This window comes from Macrobrachium nipponense, chromosome 39, assembly GCF_015104395.2.
Source record: "Macrobrachium nipponense isolate FS-2020 chromosome 39, ASM1510439v2, whole genome shotgun sequence".
In the NCBI taxonomy this organism is placed as follows: Eukaryota; Metazoa; Arthropoda; class Malacostraca; order Decapoda; family Palaemonidae; genus Macrobrachium; species Macrobrachium nipponense.
Genome location: NC_061099.1, coordinates 2,336,608 through 2,361,946, shown reverse-complemented (window position 1 = coordinate 2,361,946; position 25,339 = coordinate 2,336,608). Strand labels below are relative to the sequence as shown.

Sequence of the window (25,339 nt, the reverse complement as noted above, 5' to 3'; positions counted from 1 at the left end):
TCTGGGGACTGCCAACATTTTATCTCTATATCACTACACTAACTATCCCAAGGTATAAAATGTATGAGGTGAAGTCTACCCAGCTTAATACATCTGTAGTAGTATATATAAAAGTCAAGACAGTAAAGATTTGTGATGTAGCTTGTAATAAGGATTCTAGAAGAGAATATTCACCTGAGAGGATTAGTAAAATCCTTTTTTCTTTATTGATGATACAGTTCTCACTTTTTCTCACACTACCAGGTAAATGTGGTTAAAGTGTAAATAAAATATAAAAAGACTTAGCTGTATATGTACACACAAGTGCTATAAAGTAAGCACAGAGTGAAAAAATTCTAAAAAAAAAAAAAAAAAAAAAAAAAAAAAAAAAAAAAAAAAAAAAAAAAAAAAATAAAAAAATTCTCTCAAAATTAAACTAAAACTCTTTTGAGATAAAAGGAGGAAGTCACTCACAGAAGCAGTAATGACACGAGGAGCTCCACTCTGATTGACATATGATGCAATAATGGCCACTTTTAGACTCGTAGGAATGTAACTCTCGGCCAAGTATATTTTCACCATGATCTGGCTTGTGTCACCTGCAATCAAACAAGACAGTGAAATCAGCCATCCTTACAGATATCTGAGAAACTTTTGTGCATGAATCTGTACAGTCCAATGAAGTTCAACCGTATACATTTCAAATTATATGTGCTCACATCAACTTGTGGAATGTCTTTGAAATGTATATTCTTGAGCTCCTGAGTCCAAGAAGTAGACATTTATGCTATTCAACACCGATATGGTTCTCAAAAAGCTATTGCAACTTGAATGATTGTATAAATATCAATACTGTATAAAAGGTTTTATAGACAATTTTCTAGCTACTAAAATATAATTATAACAGAGCAACTTCAACCAATGCAACCACTCATTTTGTTTGCAATCCTGTAACTATTTAAAGCCCCCCCCTCCACAGTTCCCCCCCCCCCCCCCCCCAGGCTTAAATAAATTATGCTAATGCATACACCCATGAATGGACTAAATTTAAGGATGACCAATTTAAAAGAAAAAAAACTCATCAACGGAAAGATGTGTAAATTCTTAAAGAATAAGAAAAATTTTTTAAAAGAATGTCTATACCTTCCACAGGAAATTGTATGTGAATACTATTTCCCACTCCTTGCGGGCCTCTTTTTCCGTAAGATGGTCGTAAAAAATACACTAACTTTACAATGTTATAAGCGTTCTTTCTAATATTTTTTAAAAATTTATTTTGTCAAATTGAAATTACAGCTCAGACAATATAATAAAAGATAAGAAATAAAGCAGGGAACAGATTCTTAGCATACTTATTGTAAAATATTTACGACGCATCCTTGGATGGGAATTTGTGATGACATTCCTCCTTACCATCTTGAGCAAGACTGAGGGCTTCTCAGCTCACTCACTCTTATAAAGTGATCTGAAGAGTTTAATATTATTATTATATTATATAGGATTAGTTTACCCAGACCTCTGAGCTTAATAAAGGCTATTCTTGGGCTGGTTGATGTGATGAGTTGCCAATAGTGATATATGGAACTAAGAACATTTTTCCTGCAAAATTTGTTCAAACTGTATGGTGCCAAATCTTGATCATATATGTACGATACCCATCCACTACCCGGGCTGTGGGGTTAAACAGTGCATAGTAAAATTCTTTAACAAAAAAGAAAACTACATTATGAAATAAATATAAAAGGATGAGAAAATGGAAAAAAACAGAGCAATGTATGGATGAGTTTGACTGTAGATAGACTGAGCATAGCATAGATATGGAACACTCCTCTATGCAGTTCTTGTTTCAGTAAATAACTTACATATTGTTCTAAGCACAAATGTATCTTGAGTTACAGCCAGAGGCTTTTCTACACAGATGTTAACTCTGACACAATTCAGTGGGATGTGAGCTGTTAGTCGCACAACTACTGGTACTGCTGGCACACCCTCAGGATCTTGTATCTTTGTGGTGCCTAGCCATCTTTCCAATTGTGTGCCAATAGACCCTGTCACCAGTAAGTCATTATCCCCTCGATTCATTCCAACAAGAGTTCCTGAAACCAATTCCAAAATAGTAAATCCAGTATTTTACCAAATGTCACATGAACACCAAATACCCCTAGATATTAATAACTTGTCTAAGAAAACTAAAAGGAAATAAAATAAAAATTACTGTATAAAACAATTCTTTTTATGCTTACTGGTTGCTTAAATCAGTCTAATTATGCTTGCCTTCTTACACATCTTTATACCAAATCTTATTGCATATGGGAACATGTGCTATGCTGTAACAATATCTCCAAAAGTTGTGATTACAAAAACACTAATATTTAGGAGTACTTTAGCTGTAATCTAATTAAAATTAGTTTACAACAAAATTGAAACTATAAAATTTCTAAATCCTTTTTCAGAAATACAAACCAGTGTGATAGAAGACCAAGAAACACAGTAGTTTTTAAAAAAAAAGTTACATCTAGTTGAGTACACTGCAATATATGTAATATTAATATTGACCATCAGAACTATCATCTTTAGAGTACTGTACCATACCTGTATTGATGAGGGATTACATAATACTGTACCTGTATCTTTTGTGGATGCTTTAATGATCCTGTGAAGCTGAGCCAATTCTTTGTCAGTCTGGTCATAGTTAATCTCTCTGGTTTCTGCTGGCGGTGCAACAAAGAGGGAAGGATCTGTACCCAGATATGATACCTGAAGTTGCCCAGCATCCCCCAAAGATACAGCAGCACCTTTAATACCCTAAATTGAAAGTGCAAAATTAAGAAATCAATTAGCAATGATGTTGTCTGATAGTCAAATAAAGATACTGGTTGATAGTAAATTCATCAAAACAATAGCAATATAGACACTTGCATCTCAAGTTTTATGCAGTTTATTCTATGCAACAGCTGTTGAATAATGACCATCTGCTATTGCCATAACCCCAAATCAATTGAATATACACTAAGATCAATTGACCTGGTAATTACAATATCAAATGCAGCTTAAGATGTTTTGCAATAGCAAAATATCTTAAATTTAAATTACAATTTAACAAACTTATGTCTATTGCAATATGAATAACTTAACATAATGATATCATGACTTTATATGTAATGAATAAAATGGGAAAATTACTTGTTTCCACTGATAAATCTAACACTGTTTAACTGCAAAATTGGCACATGAACTTCAAATAAAATGTTTTAGACACTGATGAATCACATGGAAAGACTTGGGCTGTGTTATCTAAATAAGACTTTATATAATTTTCACTGAAACTAAGTCCTGTAATAAGGGAATATCATATGGTAAGTGTTTCATTAAATCCCCAAAATTTATATATATTCAAAGGTTGTGGCTATTATCAGTGGTACAAAACAAAATGTCTAAGGTAACTGATTTTCATTCTGAAATCTTCATCTCCCTTTGTTGATGCATCAGAAGACAATCAATCATATACAGTACAGCCCTCACTTGGTATCTGAAGGTTCCATCAAACATATATTCTCAAATCTCATAGACAGAAAAAGTACCTAGTATATCACAGTACCAAGTACCTAGAAAATATAATTCACATATGTGTGCCTTTGATCTACTGGTAGGTAGTTACTTTTTAGGTGCCAACAAACTGGAAATAGATACCAGAAGCAGTTACACTTCAGGATCCACAATAACTCAGGCAGTCCGCATATTCACACTTGGAGGTTATCACATTATTAAGCAATGTCTCTAAGGTTGATGTTTTTCAGAAGTTTCTGCTGTAGCCATCACCCATTCTGATGGCCCTCAACCACCAGCCTCTACCTAAAGTGAATCGATTTTACAGTTGGTATAGGGAGATAGCAAACCACTAAACAACTCTGCTCCCAAACACCTCCAAAACAAGCTGTTAAGTGTCTGACCCACAAGTGCTGGAGTCACAATACCTAGAGATCTAAGAATGCTCTTGCATTACTTTGAGAAAGTGTCACATCCAATTATCAAGTAACAACAAAGAGGATAATTATTACAACCAATGGGTCAAAAGCATCCATGCATGAACAATTGTGTTTTTATGAATTCCACCTCTTCTGTCTACAGGACTTAAGATTATGTGTCCGTTAACACTTGGACCACAAATGAGAGCTCTGCATAACCACTGGATTACAATAAAGTATGTTTAATGTTATAACAACTGTATTTTATATCACTCAAACTACAAAAACAGATTCATATCTTACCTGACAGAGCATTAAACAAGACACTTTCCTCAATAATAAATAATTTACCCATGTAATTAGGATTTGAAGCATTAAAAAATATAAATGCTAAACTAACAGCATTATGTAGTTTATACTGTAAATATTTTATAAATTATAAATCTAAACACCATATTTAAATTCATTCTCGAATTTTTGAGAATTTCATAAATAAATATGACCAAAGAAAAGCATGCAGCCAACCAACAAAGCAGTTACACTTATTAAGTTTAATGAAAATCATAATCTGAAATAGTAAGCCATAAGTCATATCCTGATAAAGGCTTACAAAATTAACAGCATCATACAGTCCCAATAGAAGAATATATTATACTGTATGCTTGAAATTAATATATATAGTTAAAACAGCAAATTCATCAAACGTATAGGGCTACTGTAATAAAGAAAGATCAAATATAACCTGAATTTCTGGAAAATAATTTCTTTTCACTCCTTACAATTAACTCATTTTGTGCATCATAAATCATCCTATATGTTTCAGTCAGTCTCTTTGAGCAAAGTAAGTGGGTGAATTCCCCAGTCTCAGGCAGCTATGAGAAATTATATCTAAATTATTCACTGTTTGCTGCTGTACAGTCACAAGGCATTTTCCATATTTCATTTCTTCTTTGGAAGTTTTAATTTCACTTCATATACTTAGAATTTCATTCACATGTAATACTACTGTGAGCTGATTAATTTTCCCCAATGTAATAAAAACTGAGCCGCAATTCACAAAAGTGTTGGCATGAGTAGCCACTATGCAGTGCTTATCCTTTAAAATCAGATGTTTTCAGGGAGGTCCTACAGGTTTCAATCAGCCAATCTGAGTCCTTTAGCATTGTGACCCTTCTCACCAACATGTGATTCAGGCTAATTATATGTAATGAGTTTGTTGTTAAACTTTTTCTAAAACAAAAATAAATTTTGTGTACAACTTCTTACAGCTCTGTTGGTTCTCACAGCTCATACAACAGACAGCACAAATATAATGACTCATATCCATCCAAAACCTGGGGATCTATTCACGTACACAGAAGACTACCAATTGACTAGAAATTTTCTTATTTACTTTCAGACGGACTGAAGCAATGCAGTCAATTTTCTATGCACAAATGGCCTAACTATAAGTACATACATATTTGCTTAGTATGAAAAATTATATTGCTTTTAAACATTACAGTTTGTGCTACACAATGCAAACAGAAGCTTGGTGTTCCACAATGCAAAATCCACACAATATGCCTTAAAAGAAAAGTATAATATCAACACTTTTAAATAAACAAAACAAAAAAATTATACTGTAATTTAAATATCAGGCATAAATAACTTTGATTTACTATATATCTTTATAAGAAATTTGAAATTAAAAAAGCTTGGTTAACCTTTTACTAACAAATATTACATGCACTTCAAAAAACCAAGTGTGTTAAAAGAGCAAAATCCAAATTTGTCACGAAAATGTCAAACAAAATTTCATATAGATATATACACATCTCTCTGGCCTCGAAATAAGCAGCGCTTTCATAAAACAAAATAGCACACGAAAGCCACAAAATGTAAAAATTTTTACTTCCTTACCCTTAAAAATCTGTAAGCCTGAAGAAAGGGAGGTGGGATAATTTTACCCAATATAAGACCTTATCTTTTAAAAGGTAGGTATCATCATTGTTAAACCAAAATCATAAAGCATTTCTACTACAGATGCAATGTGTAAGGTTTCATAAATGATGGCAAATTCAACAGACCAATGAAATTATAATGTACTCAAGAAAAATAAACATTAACATCTCCTTAACTTAAAAAAATGACAACCTACATACAATCCTAATACCCCAAAGTAAACAGATGCTTTGGGTTAATAGGTTTACAGCTTCAATACCACTATAAAAACTTAACATTCTCTATACCTCCAATCTATGAATGAGTAAAGCCAACCAGAAACTCATAGTAAAATAGTCATCAAACCAACACCTATCATACTATAGGAGAACAACTTGCTAAAAGAAATGGATTATGCAATCTACATTGAACAACAACTTTTGATACCCAAAATGCTTTACAAGAGCAGATGGAGAAGAGAGGAGAGTTCAGAACCTTAGAGGTGGTATGGCACGTCTGTTAATTTGGAGACACATTGGACTGTAAAGTCTGAGTTAAGATAACAGTGAAAGAGTAGATAAAGCATGGATGAAATGGGAGGAGACGGCTAGATTACTAGAAACCACACAAATCCTATCAGTAGATGAGCAAAGACTTATGATGGGTATGAAAGCTGTGACCACAAAATGGCTGGGTTGCAGTAGGAAGATTGTACTGCTAATGAGGAATAAAAAGAGATAGTACAGCTACTTTCATGAAAGCTTTCTTTTTTTTTCACCTTAAACACTCCTAGCTAAGCATCAGAAACATTACTAAACCATATAACCTTTACACTCAGTCCCTGGAAAGTATCTAAAACTAAGTCCATGTCTAACAATGCTGGCTCAGTTCCATATACGTATTCAGAAAACACCAAATCCTGTATACAGTATGATCAACAAATGGAAATGCTATATGCAGTATGATGAATAAGTATGTGGTTATCACAGACCTATAGTCATGTATAAATTTACCAATCTTTGAGAAAAACAAGGCTGCTATGCAAATACACAATGATTAGTCTGGTCTGATAGAAGTTCTCAATATTTCACTGAATAACCATTAAATCAACAAATTATTTTTATACTAATACAGATCGTACATACTATCTAATTACGGTTGAAAATAAATCCTATAATTTCATCAGACTGGTGCTTAATATAATGGCATACTTGACTGTGTACACAAACGTGTGGCAAAATTATGTTACGTATATAATGAAACAAGTCAAAATTGTCAATTGGTTTCTGCTGCACAAAGAAATTCAGTGTGATAAAAGTTTTTTCATGTACAAAACTGTAAATAGTGCAAGAGTACTGGTACGTATGTGTGTTTGTACAAAACAGTTGTGAGTACATGTGTTATTACATACATCATAGTGATTTGAGTTTCGTGAGAATGAGTAACATACATGTAACACTTTATCAATCATAGTTTTAAATACTGTATCTGCTGGCCTGAAGAATGAATCTGTCAAGAAGATGCACTTGTATTTTATAAGGACCTTTTTTGGAAAAATAAAATTTTAGCTCATTTCATCAATACATTCATTAAAAGTAATTTAAGAAATGTAAGTTTACTTTAGCAAATAAGTAGTAGTTAGGAAATCACATATAACTTAATGACTGTAATGTATTTCCCATCTTTTTATTTCTTAATGTAAAGTGTAGTTTTTTTTAAATACTTTCAAATACTACAATATTTTTTGGGGGAGGGCATTTCATAAGCCAGCATATATAGTAATACTATGTCATACCCACTGGGTAAATGATGACCACAAAATGTGTTGTGCCACATAAAATTAGGAAATCAAAAAACTGAATAGAACACCCTGACTTGGTTAGAAGGTGAGAAGTCATATTTAACCATGCTAGATGATAGCATCTTTGTGGGAGGTAAATTGCAAACACATTTAACAGTTTACCACTCAGCAGGAAACATTTCACAGCCTTATATTAATATGTTATTGTTAGTATACAATAAGGTTTTGTACATACTTACCTGGCAGATATATACTTAGCTTTACGTCTCTGACGTCACGACAGAATTCAAAACTCGCGGCACACGCGACAGGTAGGTCAGGTGATCTACCTTACCCGCCGCTGGGTGGCGGCTGTAAGAACCAATCTCCCTTTCCAGCCAGAATTTTTCTCTTCCACCTGTATATATCTGCAGGTAAGTATGTACAAAACCTTATTGTATAACTAACAATAACATTTTTGTACATGAACTTTCCTGTCAGATATATACATACTTAGCTGATTGACACCCTTGGTGGAGGGAAAGAGACAGCAATATAAATATGGAAAAAGGGGAAAACAACACTTGTTGTAGGATGTAAAATACAACCTTGGTTCTTACCTGTTTAGGCAGAAGACTTCGTAGTTACTGTCTATGAGTCTGCGTTGCCTGAAGAGCTTCAGCAAGGGCGTGACCTACAGCTGACAGACTCTTTGGGTCTATCAAAGGGATTTGGTTATCCGCTTACTTGATAGAATCCGAGCAGGATCTTGTCAAAGGGGATTCGCCCACTTATATGACAGAACCTAACCACTATCATTGCAAGGAGCTCAAACATAAACCGATCACCTAACCAATCTAATCATTGTTAGATCTACGACATGAAAGACATGCCTACCCGCATGCTCTTCAAACAACAACCAAAAAACTTACAACCTAAACAAGGGGGAAAACAATATTATACTACAAAGGATATGTCTCACCTCCCTGCCCCAGCACCGAATCCGCCGATACGTACGGCCTAACGCGAAGCACTTTTCATGCGTAATTTTGACGTCTCTCAGATAGTGGTTTGCGAAGACTGAGTTGCAACGCCAGAATGTTGCCTTCATAATATTACTCAGGGATATGTTTTGTTGAAAGTTAATGACGTGGCAATAGCTCTTACATCATGAGCTTTGACCTTAAGAAGTTGAATTTGACTTTCATCACATATCGCATGTGCTTCTTTCACCAGGCTTCTGATAAAGAAAGAAAGCGCATTCTTCGAAAGAGTCCTCCTTGGATCTCTTACAGAGCACCAAAGGTTGACATCATTGCCCTTAAGTTTTTTCTTTCTCTGCAGATAAAACTTTAAACTTCGTACTGGGCAAAGTGACCTCTCTGCTTCCTCGCCTACTAAGGCAGACAAGCCTTGGACTTCAAAGCTCCTAGGCCAAGGATTTGAGGGGTTCTCGTTCTTAGCCAAGAACGAAGGTAGGAATGGCACATATAAGCTGCATCTCCTCTGAATCCCACATTTCCTTCTAATGCATGGAGTTCACTAATCCTCTTTGCGGAAGCCAATGCCATGAGAAAAAGTGTCTTCCTCGTGAGGTCTCTAAAAGAGGCAGACTGAGGCGGTTCGAAACTTAGGGGACCTCAGGAAACGTAGCACTACATCCAGATTCCAACTCGGAAATCTCTGGCGAAACCTTTTTGGATGTTTCAAAAGATCTTATTAGATCATGAAGGTCCTTGTCTTCTGAAATGTTTAAGTTTCTGTGCCTAAACACTGCAGACAGCATACTACGATAACCTTTAATGGTGTTGATACCGCCAGTCCACTTTTCTCCCTAAGGAAAAGTAAGAAGTCTGCTATTTGGGTTTACAGAGGTACTGAAAGAGGAAAAGTGATGGTTCCTACACCACCGTCGAAAGACGTCCCACTTCGATTGGTAGACTCTAAGGGTAGAAGGCCTTTCTTGCTGCTGCGATAGCCGTTGCAACTCTGCAGAAAACCCTCTCGTTCTGACCAAACTTTTGACAGTCTGAAGCCAGTCAGATCTAGAGCGGGGAGGTTTTTGTGAAACCTGTCGAAGTGGGGTTGTCTGAGCAGATCGATCCTCTGTGGTAATGTTCTCGAAGATCTACTAACCATTCCAGTACCTCTGTGAAACCATACTTGTGCGGGCCAGAACGGGGCTTACCAGCATCATCCTTGCTGCCTCCGATTCTGCAAATTTCTTGAGTCTCTCTCCCAGTATCTTGAATGGAGGAAAAGCATACATGTCTAGGCCCTTCCAATCTAGGAGAAAAGCATCTATCGACACTGCCCTCGGGTCCGATATCGGAGAGCAGTAGTTGGCTATCCTCGCATTCTTGGCTGTGGCGAAGAGGTCTATATGAGGCCTGCCCCAAAGATTCCACAGGTCCTGGCAAACATCCTCGTGAAGAGTCCACTCTGCAGGCAGGACTTGATCTCTCCTGCTTAGGAGGTCTGCTCTGACGTTCTTTTCTCCCTGTACCAACCTGGTAAGGAGACAAATCTTTCCTTTCCTCTGCCCACAGCAGAAGTTCTTTTTTGCTGTCTCGTACAGGGAGAAGGAGTGAGTCCCCCCTTGCTTCCTGATGTATGCCAGGGCCGTGGTGTTGTCCGAGTTGATCTGTACTGCCGAAGCTAGGACGTAGGGCTCGAATGCTTTCAAAGCTAGCCAAACAGCCATCAGCTCTTTCTTGTTGATGTGCCAGGTCACCTGTTCTTTCTTCCAGGTGCCTGACACTTCTCTTGAGCCGAGCGTTGCTAACCCCAAACCTGTTTCGACGCGTCGGAATACAACACTTGGTTGGGGTTCGGAATGTGAAGGGACATCCCTTCTGCAAACCTGAGAGGGTTGGCCCACCAAGAGAGGTCCTTCTTGATTTCTTTTGAGATCTCGAAGGAGAACTCTAGGTTTTGCGAACGACACCTCCAGTTTCGATGTAAGAAAAGAACTGGAGAGGTCTGAGGTGCAACCTTCCTAGAGAAAGGAATTGCTCCAACGAGGAGAGTGTCCCCAACAAACTCATCCACTCCCTCGCTGTGCATACGTCTTTCTCTAGGAAGGCTTTGACTTTCTCTGACCCTCGGGCTATCCCTTTCTGGAGACGGAAAAGCCCGAAAATCCAGAGAAACCATCCGAATCCCCAGATAGATACGATCTTGACTGGGGATCAACTGAGACTTTTGAAAGTTCACCAAAAGTCCCAGAGAAACTCGCCATGAAAAAGGGTCTTTTGTAGGTCCTCCAAACATCTTTTCTGTGACTTGGCTCTGATTAGCCCAGTCGTCCAAGTAAAGGGACACCCTGACTCCCTCCAAGTGTAGCCATCTTGCTACATTTTTTTTCATAGTCCTGTGAAGACCTGAGGGGCTGTTGAAAGGCCGAAACACAAGGCCCTGAAACTGGAATATCCTTCCTCCGCCCATCATGAACCTGAGGTATTTCCTTGAGGAAGGATGGATAGGCACATGGAAGTAAGCGTCCTGAAGATCTAGGGACACCATCCAATCCCCTGGACGAAGAGCCGCCAACACTGAGGATGTCGTCTCCATGGCGAACTTCCTCTTTTCTACAAAGAAATTCAGGGCGCTTACATCCAGAACCGGTCTCCATCCTCCTGAGGCTTTTGGAACTAGAAATAGGCGGTTGTTAAAACGCCCGCTGAGCATGGGTCGCTCACAAGCTCTATAGCCTCTTTCTCGAACATTTTTTTTGTTCCACTGCCTGTGTTAGAGCGAGGCTCATGATGGGATCCCTTGTACCTGGCCACCAACTCCCTCGGAGTCGTCGTCAACGGTGGTCTTTCCGTAAAGGGAATCAGGTATCCTTTCCGGATAATCGAGAGGGACCAGTTGTCCGCTCCTCTCTTTGCCCAGGCTTTCCGAGAATCTTAGAAGCCCTGGCACCTACTGATGTCTGGAGGACTACTTCCCTACTTCTTAGCTCTGGAAGAGCGTGAGAAGGATCTACCTCTCTTGAATGGTCTATTACCTCTAGAGGTAGAGGCTCTAGAAGGAGGGCCCCCTCGAAAGGGCTCCTGTCTAGCTGGAGTCTCCTTCTTAGTCTTTCGTCTGGAAGGAGGTCTTAGGTTTCCGTGCCGACTGAGGCGAGCATGTCTTGAGTCGCCTTCGCAGAGATAGATCCTGAGATGTCTGGATTATCTTCTTCGGGAAGAGAAGAGGCGAGAGCTGCGAATACAGAGCAAGGCTCTTTGAGAATGCGAGACGGACTTTGTAAGAAAAGAGCAGAAGACTGATCTCTTCTTAAGAACCCCTGCTCCAAGAAGGGAGGCTACTTCGCTCGATCCATCTCTAACTGCTTATCCCAAATGCACGTCAGAAAACACTGTTTTTTTTTTTTTTGAGATCTCTGGCGAAATAGAATCCGGGTTCATGAGTTCTTTTTAGCCAAGACCCCAAAGACCAGTCAAGGAAGTTGAAGACTTCCAAGACTCTGAACATTCCCTTCAACAGGTGGTCGAGCTCGTTCATAGCCCAGGTAGTCTTAGCAGACAAGAGAGCCGAGCGTCATGCTGCATCCACCAGTGAAGAGAAGTCGCGTCTGCAGATGACGGAAGACCCAGGCCTAGGGGTTCTCCAGACTCATACCAAAAACCTAGTCTGCCCGTAAGCTTGGAAGGTGGGAAAGAAACACTGTCTTCCCTTTCTCCTCCTTAGAAAGCAGCCAATCACCAAAACCTCTCAAAGCCTTTTTCATTGAGATGGTTTGGCTTCATCCTCACACAAGAGGAAACCTTCGTCTTCTTAGAAGTCGAGAATAACGAGAGAGGAGACGGAGGAGCGACGGGAGTAAGGGAGTTCATCCAAACTCTTGGAAGAAGGAGATCTGTAAGGATCTTATAGGACGATACCGAAAGAATCCTTAACTAAATCCTCTTACTGAAGGTTCCACTTCATCCACCGAAGAACCCTCGGCTTCTTTACGAGAGCAGTTGGACTTCTCTAAAGAAGTGCGTCTATCTAGGGAGTGTCTGGCAGCCGTCTGGCGCCTATCAGGGGAAGCCAAAGCTTCGGGAGAGCTCCTCTCGAATGCGTCCTTCCTACTCTGATGAGTGCGTCCTCTTTGATCCTTAAGTCTACTCCTAGATTCCCGGGAGTCCAAAGGGGAGCGCCTGCTAGGAGAGGAGAGCCTACTATGTTTCAAAGGCGCAATAACAGGATCCATGCGCCTGTCCAAAGGAGAGCGGCTGCCTGGCGAACTGCGCCTACAATGAGGAGAAAGCGCCTACTAGGCTCTTGGCGCCTACTTACAGAGAGTGAATCCCTGGAGAAGATCGCCTACTCGGAGACCGGCGTCTACCATGCTCCACAAAACTTAGATCGACTCGTGGGTCTCTGCAAAAGGTAGTCTCTCAGCCGAGACATATCTTTCATGCTCTTTACGCCTGTCCTGAACAGAGCGGCTAAAAGGAGAGCCGCGCCTATCTTCCGCACCGCGCTTGGAAGCGGGAGAGCGTCTACTTGGGGAGTAGCGCCTACCAGGCTCTAGGCGCCTAACATAAGGAGAGATCCTGTCTCTTGAAGAATCCATGAAAGAGAAGGTTCTCTTATCCAGAGATTGAAGGATCTTCGGAAAGGAGCGAGAAGACGAAGCTGTACGCTTATCTTTAGACGAACGCCTACTAGGCGCTAGATCCCTTTCTACTAGAGAAATGAAGTCGCCAGGAGAAAGCTTCTTGGGCGATAGTCGCCTGGAAGACGACAAGCGTCTACCGAGGGAAGAGCGCCTCCTTCCATCCGCTGTTACAGGAGTGAGAGCCGCCCCTCCGACTGAGAAGGTACCCAGGCGAAGGGATCCTAGACTTCTTGACTGGGAGAGAGACGTCCTTCTTACGACGCGTACCTCCAGCCAAGGAGCCTGCCAGCGCCGAAATCTGAGCTTGCAAGCCCCGCAAGAATCCTAGCTGGAGATCTTGCAAAATCCTCCACAGGTGAAGAGGATCGAAGCCTACTCTGAGGCGAGAACTCCTGCTCCCTCCTGGGTTTCTTGATATCCACTTCCGGCTCTTCTGGAAAAACATTGCCGGGCTGGAAGGAAAGGCGCAAGAAGCCTTCCAGGCTCTCTTCAAGCGGTCGCGATGAGAATCCGAGGCGCTCCATCCTCTTCTAGGCGAAGGTGAGGAAGAAGAAGAGAAGCATTGGCGCAATACCTCCTTCTTCGCGCGAACAAGGGCAGCCTGGGTACGAACATCAGGATCTACCGAGGGGACGCCTGATCGGTGGGAGTTCTCCCTAACCTTCCTGCGGCTGTTGACTTTCCTCCTCCACTGGGACTGGGAGTCTGGAAGAGGTCTAGGCCTGGAAGCATTAAGGAGCCGATCAGACGCACCCTCCACTGCACTGGGGTCACTGCACAATTCACCTTCACTATTACTCTTACCTTGCAACGAACAATCTTCCTCTCCATGCTAAGGATCGTGGCTCTCATGGTTGCCACTTCCGAAGTCGATATCTTTAGGTTCGATGCAGGGCGCAGGAGCTGAAACTGGAGAAGGATCTAATGCTACAACAGGATTGTCTACTTCTACCTCGCTAATACGAGACTTACTAGAACTTCTAGACGAAGCTTTTCTCACCCTGTCTTTCTCCAACTTCCTCAAGTAGGAAGAAAGAGCCTTCCATTCACCCTCATCCAACTTCTCACACTCATTACACGGGTTAACAAAAGAACATTCTTTTCCTCTACATTTCAAGCAAACTGTGTGAGGATCTACCGTAGCTTTCGGTAGCCTCACCTTGCATTCATCCATAGAGCACACCCTAACATAGAAGATTTTGAAACCTTCTAACATCTTGACTCTTGATCAGACATCTTGAAATCAAAGAAAAATCCAAACCAATATCAAAAAACAATCCACAAGTGCGTATGCCAAGCCAACAAGATCAGGTACTTCACCGAAAGTCAGTCCAAATAAATCCAAGGCAACGAGAATCGAATAAAGCTGTCAGGAGGTAACAACCACAGGTGTAGTCGTCACCGGCGACAGAAAAATTCTGGCTGGAAAGGGAGATTGGTTCTTACAGCCGCCACCCAGCGGCGGGTAAGGTAGATCACCTGACCTACCTGTCGCGTGTGCCGCGAGTTTTGAATTCTGTCGTGACGTCAGAGACGTAAAGCTAAGTATATATCTGACAGGAAAGTTCATGTACAAAATCTACATATATATATAAATGATTTCACCAAAGATCATAAAAGAATTCACACTTACAAACATTTTTTTTCCAGTAACACCTCTCAGATCTGCCCAAATGCAAGGAAATAACTGCACTAAAAATCTTTAATGAAAAAAGTAATGAAAGACAAGAATACTTTTTTAAGAATCTTACAAGATAACTATCAAAAACTTTGGATCTTTAAAAATACAGTGCAGTTCAGTAGTGTATATTTTGTTTGAAAACACTTGATAGTCACCAATAAATGCTGACGGACAACTTACCGTAAAATCTGACCTAGCAAGAGCCACAGGAGGAAATGGAAGCTGGGAAGCCCACTTTAGTTCTGTTTCTCGATAAACAAGTAGGGTGCTTGTGTATGTCCCAACGCACATATGAATAAAATTGTCTGTAAAAAAAAAATACATTAAATTTCAATTTCAACAAAAACATTATATTATGTAAGCCCTTCTAAAGAAGCAATGGCTTCCAGATGTTCCCCAGAAGTCTCCCTTTCCATCTACTCGAGTATGCATCTGTTCCCCAGAAAATCTCTACAAACATAAACTGGTTATTCTCTGCATGCCTGTTGCTAAGTAAATATTTGCAGACTTGTTGCCTAGAATTCTCCACTTCACTATCATCATACCCGAGATAGAAGAAGTAATTATAAACCTCCTAAGATTTAAACCAAGAAGTCCTAGCCTTCTAGGTCATTACCACTCCTGGAATCCAACATGATCCTTTGATTCAGCACCTCTTCAAGGTCAAACAGTTTCATGGATTGTCTTGCAATGAGTCCTCCCACAAACAGTTTCATGGATTGTCTTGCAATGAGTCCTCCCACAAACAGTTTCATGGATTGTCTTGCAATGAGTCCTCCCACAAACAGTTGCATGATTGTCTGCAATTGGAGTCCTCCCCCCCCCACAAAACATTGTTTCATGGATGTCTTGCAATGAGTCCCTCCCACCTAAGTAATTAATCCTGCTGACATACAGTAATGAATTTTGTGGAGACAAATTAATTTTTTTTAAGTAATTTTTTGAAAAGACACAAAAATGAAGTTTTTATGTTAAAACAAAGTTTATTTAATGTATACTTACCTGGCAGGTATATATATAGCTATATTCTCTGTTCCACCTGGCAGAAATTTTCAAAACTCGCGGCAAACGCTAGTAACCTATTAGTAGTTCAGGCAACCACCACCCCGTTACCGTGGCGCTAGCGCTAGGAACCGTTCCCAATTGGGCCAGATTTTCTCTGAACCCTGTCTCCTGAGGGGAGGCGGGTGGGAATTAAATTATATATACCTGCCAGGTAAGTATACATTAACTTTGTTTTAACATAAAAACTTCATTTTAATGTATGACACTTACCTGGCAGGTATATATATAGCTGATTGACACATTTGGAGGTGGGTCAAAGACAGCAACATTATTAGAGTATAAAAATATTATTAAAAATAATTCATTAAAACTCTAGGTTCCTTACCTGCTAAGGTAGCTGACTTCATAGGTCCTGCCTCTAAGCCCTGCTTAAACCTTAGTAGCTCTCAACAAGGAAGTGTCCTGTATGTTGAAGAAGCTAAGACTGGAACTGACAACTGGACGTGACCAATGTGTTGACAGAACCGTACAGCCCTCTTATGCCACGGCATTCAAGCTAGTAATAGATCATTTACCTGAAACTACACACACACCATCACAAGATAATACTAACAAGACTGATAAAGTACCGAACACTTTTTCTCAGACGACCAAAAACACAAACACCATCACCTAATAAAATCAACTAGCTTAAAAGAAGGTTATGGGGTAGTAACTCCTTTGCCCAATACTGTACCAGAGGACACGTATGGACCTAGCGTCTGACAATTATCAAAGGTTGTCTGAATATCCCTTGTCTGAATATCCCTAAGATAATGAGACGCAAATATTGAAATTAGTTCTCCAATATGTGGATTTCAATAATTTCCTTGAGGGCTAAATTCTTTTTAAAAGCTAATGAAGTCGCAACTGCCCTGACTTCATGAGCCTTCACTTTCAAAATACCAAAGCTCTGCTCTTGACACAAACATATGAGCTTCTCTAATAATCTCTCAGAAAGAAGGCTAGAGCGTTCTCGTCATGGGTTATTCTGGGGTCTTTAACTGAACACCACAGAGCATCAGAATTCCCTCTGATATCTCTTGTTCGTTTCCATATAAAAAACGCAATGCTCTCACTGGGCAGAGAACTCTTTCTTGCTCGTGACCCACTAACTCAGACAGACCCAAAACTTCAAAGGATCTTGGCCAAGGATTAGCTGGATTCTCATTCTTGGCCAAGAAACCTTCTTGGAATGAACACACTGCGTTGCCATGTCTCCATCCCACCTTCTTCGATATGGCCTGAAGCTCACTAGCTCTTTTAGCGGTTGCCAAAGCTACTAAAAAGATAGTTTTCTTAGCAACATCTCTCAGAGAGGATTCTCTAAAGGCTCGAATTTGCTAGAGGTTAAATACTTCAAGACCACATCGAGGTTCCAAGCAGGTGGCCTGCATTGTGGTTGTTTCTTTGTACCAAATGACCTAATCAGATCTCTAAGGTCTAAGTTATTCGAGATGTCTAGATCTCTGTGTCTAAAACTGAGGTTAGCATACTTTTATAACCTTTGATTGTCGAAACTGACAAACCCAATTCCTTCTTCAAGTATGAAGGAAATCTGCGATTTGGGTCACAGAGGTACTGGATGAAGACACTTTCCTGTTCTTACACCACTTCCGGAAATTCTCCCACTTTCGACTGATATAATGTGATTGTGGAGGTTCTTCTGGCTCTAGCCACTGCACTGGCCACCTCTCTAGAATATCCCCTCTCTCTGACAAGACTTTCGATAGTCTGAACGCAGTCAGACCCAGAGCGAGGGTATTCTTGTGAAACCTGTCGAAGTGGGGTTGTCTGAGTAAATCTACTCTTAGAGGAAGAGTCCTTGGCGTATCTATTGTCCATTCCAGTACCTCTGTGAACCAACTTTGGGCCGGCCAAAACGGGGCTATTAAGGTCATCCTCGTTCCTTGGCTCTCCCTGAACTTCTTCATAACTTTCCCCAGTACCTTGAAACGGAGGAAAAGCGTTACACATCTAAGTTTTGTCCAATCCATCAGGAATGCGTCGACCGCCACTGCTTCCTGATCTGGAACCGGAGAGCAATAGGTTGGTAACCTTTTTGTTCTGGCTGTCGCAAACAGATATACTACCGGACGGCCCCACAACTTCCACAGGCTCTGGCAAACCTCCATGTGCAACGTCCACATCCGTCGAGAGAAGTTGTTCTCTTTGCTCAACAGGTCCGCACTCACATTTTTCTCTCCTTGTATAAACCTGGTGAGCAGCACGACACTTTCCTCTTCGCCCAAAGCAGAACTTCCTTTGCCAGCCTGTAAAGGGGAAAAGAATGAGTCCCTCCTTGTTTGCGGATGTATGCCAGAGCCGTGGTGTTGTCCGAGTTGATCTGCACTGTCTTGTCTCGAATCAAACTCTCTGAAGTGCTTCAAGGCCAAGAAAATTGCCATCAGTTCCTTCCTGTTTATGTGCCAACTTTGTTTCCTTCCTTTGTCTTCCCTTGCTCCCAAATGCCCCGACACTCTTCCTTGGAATGGGGCCCTAATGGTTTCCGCTCCCCGCCCCAAACCCTCGCGTTCCCGAACCGCGTTTTCGGAATACAAGACGAGGTCTGGGCTTTCTTCTGCTGAAAGCGAAACATCCCTCTTGGCTAACCTGCCTGGAGTTAGCCACCACTTTAATTCCTCCTTCACTTCGGCAGGAATTAGAAACTGGAAGGAATCCGGTTGCAATTTTCTTGGCCATGAATCCTTCAGGAAAAAAACTGTAGAGGTCTCATGTGCAGTCTTCCTAAAGAAATGAAACCTCTCTGCGAAGAGAGTGTGCCCCAGTAGACTCATCCCACTCTCTTGCTGAGCATCGGGCTTTCTTTAGAAAGTCCTGCACCTTCCGAATGCATGGGGCTTGCCTTTCGGGGGACGGAAAAGCCCGAAAAGTCACTGACGATATCTGAATCCCCAAATAAACTATCTGTTGTTAGGGATTCAATTTGAGACGTTTCCCATGTTTACACAGACCTAGGTCTTTTGCTAAATTCAATGTTTGATTCAAGTCCTCCAGACATTGACTTCTTGATTGGGATCTTATCAACCAGTCGTCCAGATAAAAACAAAAAGACACTCTGATCCCTCTTAAATGCAACCATCTCGCCATTGGACATCATCCTCGTGAACACTTGGGGGGCTGTGCAAAGGCCGAAGCACAGGGCCTTGAACTGAACCCTGACCCTCCTGAATCACAAACCTTAAATACTTCCTGCTTCCTGGATGAATCGGAATATGAAAGTATGCGTCTTGTAAGTCCAGGGTCACCATCCAGTCCCCTGGACGTACCGCTGCCAGTACTGAATCGGTTCGTTCTCCATAGTGGAACTTGGCGTCTTTTTCTACGAAAAGATTCAGTTTGGACTTAACATCCAGAACTGGCCTCCAACCCTCCCGATGACTTTGCAACCAGGAACAAAACCCGGTTGTAAAATCCCGGGAGATTTCGTGATCCAGAAACAGCTCTATGGCTCCTTTCTCTAGCATGGAAGCTATTGCTCCACAGAGCCGCTTTCTTCACTAAATCGTTGTAATTTGCCCCGAGGCTCTCGGAGATGTTGCGAGAGGAGGTCTCTTCAAGAAAGGAATCTTGTACCCTTCCCGAGCTACGTTGACAGCCCAGGGATCTGCCTTCATGTTCTGCCAAACTTCCCAAAAACCTTGAAGTCTGGCTCCCACTATCGTCTGGAGGACTGATATCTCATTCTTTAGAGGTGGTCTTGGCTCCTCTTTTAGTGGGTACTCTCTTACCCCTAAAGGAGGGTCCGAGCGAATGTTCTGCCTCGAAAGGGCTGTTGCGAAGGCCTAGTTTTCCTTTGGAGTTTTCTTAACCACTTGGATGGTAAGAACTTCTTAACTGAAGACGAGAGAAGATCTTGAGTGGCCTTCTGAGAAAGGGAGAGAGCTATATCCCTAATCACCTCTGAAGGAAAACGCTGTTTCGAAAGGGGAGAGAACAGCAACTCCGATTTCTGAGAGTTAGAAACTCCTTTTGAAGCGAAAGAACACAACAGCGATCTCTTCTTTAGTACTCCTGCTGTGAACAAAGAAGCCAGTCATTCGTTCCGTCTCTCAGAGCCTTGTCCATGCAGGACATAATGCTCTTAGCTGTTTCTATATCCTGCGAATCCTCTTCTTCTAGGGAGTTCACCAGTGCTCCCAAAGACCAATCTAGGAAATTGAAGACTTCGAAAGTCCTAAAAAATCCCTTTAAAAAGATGGTCAAACTCGGACGAAGTCCACCAGACCTTAGCAGACTGTAACGCCTGTCTGCGTGAGCTGTCTACTATACTGGAGAAGTCCCCCTGGGAGGAGGCAGGTATCCCAGGCCTAGACTTTCTCCAGTAGCGTACCATACTCCTGACTTCGATGCTAACTTAGCGGTGGAAAAGCAAAAGAGTATTTTCCCGCTTCTTTCTTATCCTTCATCCAGTCATTCACACGTTGAAGGGCCTTCTTCGCCGAAATTGACAGAGTCATCTTAAGGAAAGAGGACTTCTTTGGAGTCCTAGTCTTGGAAAACTGTGATAAGGGAGATAAAGGGAGCTGTCGGTTTGAATTCCCCCTTCAAAAATAGAAAGAAGACGTGAAGTCAGAACCTTATAATCTGAAGAAGGTTCCGTATTCTTTTCTTCAACTAATTCCAATTCCTCTTCTGCTGAAGAAATGTCTTGCAAATCACTGTCGTGTTGACGCTTCGCTGACGGAATAACGTCCTGCTGCCTGCGTCCTGCGGCTAACGAAGAATCGGCGTCCTGCCGCCTCTCGATGTCCTGCCGCCTGCGTCCTGCGTCCATCGTAGACACATCTGCTTCCTGTCGCCTGCGTCTTGCGTCCACAATTGATCCCGAGTCCTGACGTTTGCGTCCTGCTTCTTCCGAAACCATTTTCTTCTTCCTGCGTTCTGCGTCCTGAATACCCAAGCGATCGCCTGTCCTCGTAGCGGCAGTGCGTCCTGCGTCCTCGGCGAACGCGTCCTTGTCCTTCCCTCTTAGAAGACTTAACGGGAAGGAAATCGTCCTTCCGCCTCGAAGATGCCTGCACAGGCGCATCCCAAGACTTCACAAGAACTGCCAGCTTAGACTGCATTTCCCTTAAGAAACCCTTCGTACTATCATCCTGAATGGCAGAGGACGAAGGAGGAGGATTACGAGCGGGACTGCGACGTAACGGAGAGCGATCTTGTACTCTACCCGACGGAGATAGACGAGGGGAAGATAAACAAGATGGAGGAGAGTCTCTCATCGAAATCCAAGGACGAGAAGGCCGTACTAAGTCCTCTTTAGTACGAAAAATCCTCTTCCTCTTGATCGGAACTGCGTCCCCGTCTTCCGAGGAGGACCAACAACCTCAGGAACTACTCCAAGCCTCACGATCTTGAGCATGTCTCTCGAGAGCGGTCGATGTCCTGAAAGTCCTCTTGAGGGGGCGAGACACAACTGCATACCGACGTTCCCGCTCGGAAGTCGAACCATCCGAGGACGCAAACTTCCCAGTTACGCCTTTTCTGCGGCGAACTGCAACAGCCTGGGAACTTGCAACAGGACTGTTCGAAGGGACGCCTGACCGCGACAAAACCTCTCTCGCCTCCCTTCGACTGTCGACATGTCACTTTCACTGACATCAAAAGCACTAACTTTATCCGTAAGTCGCTGTATCTGGTCGCCCATGGACGCAAGGGCAGCGAACACCTTCACAATTTGTGTATCGTTCGCCTCCTCCGATACAGCAGCGGGCGCAGGAGATACCTGGGGAGAAGGAACTACCAATTCTACGTTAGAAGAGCTGGAGAGGAAATACATTCACTCCTTTTACTAGAAGAATTCGACTTCTCACTACGAGAAACAGATCTCCTTACACGATCTTTCTCAAGCCTTTCAACATATTTCATAAATATCTTCCATTCCTTCTCTGATAAATTCTCACATTCAAAACACCTATTCTCCCAAGTACACACATTCTCTCTACACTTCTTACAAATGGTTATGAGGGTCGACCGAAGCTTTCGGCAACCTTACCTTACACCCCTCTGTACACAAACTCTAAACATACTTCCAGTATCAGACATCTTTAAAGAACAATCCAAAGCGAATGCCAAGCTAACGTTTCCGAGTACAATACCAAAGATCCATGAAAAGTCAGCAACGAGAATGAAAATCCTAGCAGGGAACCACCAACAATGTTGCCGGTTCGGCTGGCAGAGAAAATCTGACCCAATTGGGAACGGTTCCTAGCGCTAGCGCCACGGTAACGGGGTGGTGGTTGCCTGAACTACTAAAAGGTTACTAGCGTTTGCCGCGAGTTTTGAAAATTTCTGCCAGGTGGAACAGAGAATATAGCTATATATATACCTGCCAGGTAAGTGTCATACATTGAACCATTATGTACTGTACATAATAAAATTTGATACTTCAATAAACTCCTCTAAACTGAAGGATCAAAATATTCAGGGATTGACCAGTTTTCACTAAAAGAAACTCTGAGACCCAGATGCATACTCAGAAAAGCAGAAAGGGAGACTGTCCTTCTATGAAAAATCTTGAGATGAGTGCTATTACAAAAAAGCTAAATATGGAATGGGTTTCCATACAGAAAAATTATTGTTATTCATAATTAAAATTTTATAAAAAGTAATGCAAACTGGTCTACATATATAACTATTTATAAAGGATATACTAGTGAATTGCATAATGATTAGCAAAGTCATCAACTTCTAGGGCAAAATTTCAACCAAATGATTTAAAACTAAGAACTGTGCATCCATAAAAATGAGGAACATGCCCTTTTAGAGAGTAACTTCAAAATAATTTCCAAAAAAATAATGTAGTGTCCTGTGTTCTTATTCAATACAGTGTGTGTGAATTAATTGTCATTTACACAACAATATTATTAAATATACTATTTAGTGCACCTCTGTGGCTCATGAAAATGAAGTTTTTATGTTAAAACAAAGTTTAATGTATACTTACCTGGCAGGTATATATATATAGCTATATTCTCTGTTCCACCTGGCAGAAATTTTCAAAACTCGCGGCAAACGCTAGTAACCTATTAGTAGTTCAGGCAACCACCACCCCGTTACCGTGGCGCTAGCGCTAGGAACCGTTCCCAATTGGGCCAGATTTTCTCTGAACCCTGTCTCCTGAGGGGAGGCGGGTGGGAATTAAATTATATATACCTGCCAGGTAAGTATACATTAAACTTTGTTTTAACATAAAAACTTCATTTTAATGTATGACACTTACCTGGCAGGTATATATATAGCTGATTGACACATTTGGAGGTGGGTCAAAGACAGCAACATTATTAGAGTATAAAAATATTATTAAAATATTATTAAAACTCTAGGTTCCTTACCTGCTAAGGTAGCTGACTTCATAGGTCCTGCCTCTAAGCCTGCTTAAACCTTAGTAGCTCTCAACAAGGAAGTGTCCTGTATGTTGAAGAAGCTAAGACTGGAACTGACAACTGGACGTGACCAATGTGTTGACAGAACCGTACAGCCCTCTTATGCCACGGCATTCAAGCTAGTAATAGATCATTTACCTGAACTACACACACACCATCACCGGATAACACTAACAAGACGTAAAAGTACCGCAGCACTTTTCTCAGACGACCAAAAACACAAACATCACCTATAAAATCAACTAGCTTAAAAGAAGGTTATGGGGTAGTAACTCCTTTGCCCAATACTGTACCAGAGGACACGTATGGACCTAGCGTCTGACAATTATCAAAGGTTGTCTGAACATCTCTAAGATAATGAGAAGCAAATATTGAATTAGTTCTCCAATATGTGGATTCAATAATTTCCTTGAGGGCTAAATTCTTTTTTAAAAGCTAATGAAGTCGCAACTGCCCTGACTTCATGAGCCTTCACTTTCAAAATACCAAAGCTCTGCTCTTGACACACTATGAGCTTCTCTAATTAACTCTCTCATGAAGAAGGCTAGAGCGTTCTTCGTCATGGGTCTACTGGGGTCTTTAACTGAACACCCAACAGAGTATCAGAATTCCCTCTGATATCTCTTGTTCTTTCCATATAAAACCGCAACGCTCTCACTGGGCAGAGAACTCTTTCTTGCTCGTGACCCACTAACTCAGACAGACCCAAAACTTCAAAGGATCTTGGCCAAGGATTAGCTGGATTCTCATTCTTGGCCAAGAAACCTTCTTGGAATGAACACACTGCGTTGCCATGTCTCCATCCCACCTTCTTCGATATGGCCTGAAGCTCACTAGCTCTTTTAGCAGTTGCCAAAGCTACTAAAAAGATAGTTTTCTTAGCAAACATCTCTCAGAGAGGATTTCTCTAAAGGCTCGAATTTGCTAGAAGTTAAATACTTCAAGACCACATCGAGGTTCCAAGCAGGTGGCCTGCATTGTGGTTGTTTCTTCGTACCAAATGACCTAATCAGATCTCTAAGGTCTAAGTTATTCGAGATGTCTAGATCTCGTCTAAACACTGAGGTTAGCATACTCTTATAACCTTTGATTGTCGAAACTGACAAGCCACAATTCCTTCCTCAAAGTATAGAAGGAAATCTGCGATTTGGGTCACAGAGGTACTGGATGAAGACACTTTCCTGTTCTTACACCACTTCCGGAAATTCTCCCACTTCGACTGATATACTGTGATTGTGGAGGTTCTTCTGGCTCTAGCCACTGCACTGGCCACCCTCTAGAATATCCCCTCGCTCTGACAAGACGTTCGATAGTCTGAACGCAGTCAGACCCAGAGCGAGGGTATTCTTGTGAACCTGTCGAAGTGGGGTTGTCTGAGTAAATCTACTCTTAGAGGAGAGTCCTTGGCGTATCTACTGTCCATTCCAGTACCTCTGTGAACCAACTTTGGGCGGCCAAAACGGGGCTATTAAGGTCATCCTCGTTCCTTGTCTCTCCCTGAACTTCTTCATCACTTTCCCCAGTACCTTGAACGGAGGAAAAGCGTACAGATCTAAGTTTGACCAATCCATCAGGAATGCGTCGACCGCCACTGCTTCCTGGTCTGGAACCGGAGAGCAATAGGTTGGTAACCTTTTTTTGGTTCTGGCTGTCGCAAACAGATCTAACTACCGGACGGCCCCACAACTTCCACAGGCTCTGGCAAACCTCCATGTGCAACGTCCACTCCGTCGAGAGAAGTTGTTCTCTTCTGCTCAACAGGTCCGCACTCACATTTTTCTCTCCTTGTATAAACCTGGTGAGTAGCACGGACCCTTTCCTCTTCCGCCCAAAGCAGAACTTCCTTGCCAGATTGTAAAGGGGAAAAGAATGAGTTCCTCCTTGTTTGCGGATGTATGCCAGAGCCGTGGTGTTGTCCGAGTTGATCTGCACTGTCTTGTC

At 41.6% G+C, this 25,339-nt stretch overlaps 1 protein-coding gene across 1 annotated transcript in view; it reads right to left on the bottom strand.

Moving 5' to 3' along the window:
- The window catches only part of LOC135210015 (protein PTHB1-like), a 31,605-nt gene extending 16,321 nt beyond the window's left edge, over window positions 1-15,284 (bottom strand). The window contains exons 1-5 of the mRNA XM_064242783.1: window positions 15,126-15,284; window positions 5,847-5,864; window positions 2,604-2,784; window positions 1,842-2,075; window positions 454-578 (exon numbers count right to left, since the gene is read on the bottom strand). Coding sequence (XP_064098853.1) covers window positions 454-578; window positions 1,842-2,075; window positions 2,604-2,784; window positions 5,847-5,864; window positions 15,126-15,269 — 702 coding nt within the window. The 5' untranslated portion in view covers window positions 15,270-15,284. The remainder of the gene's footprint in view (window positions 1-453; window positions 579-1,841; window positions 2,076-2,603; window positions 2,785-5,846; window positions 5,865-15,125) is intronic.
- Between the last annotated feature and the right edge of the window lie 10,055 nt (window positions 15,285-25,339).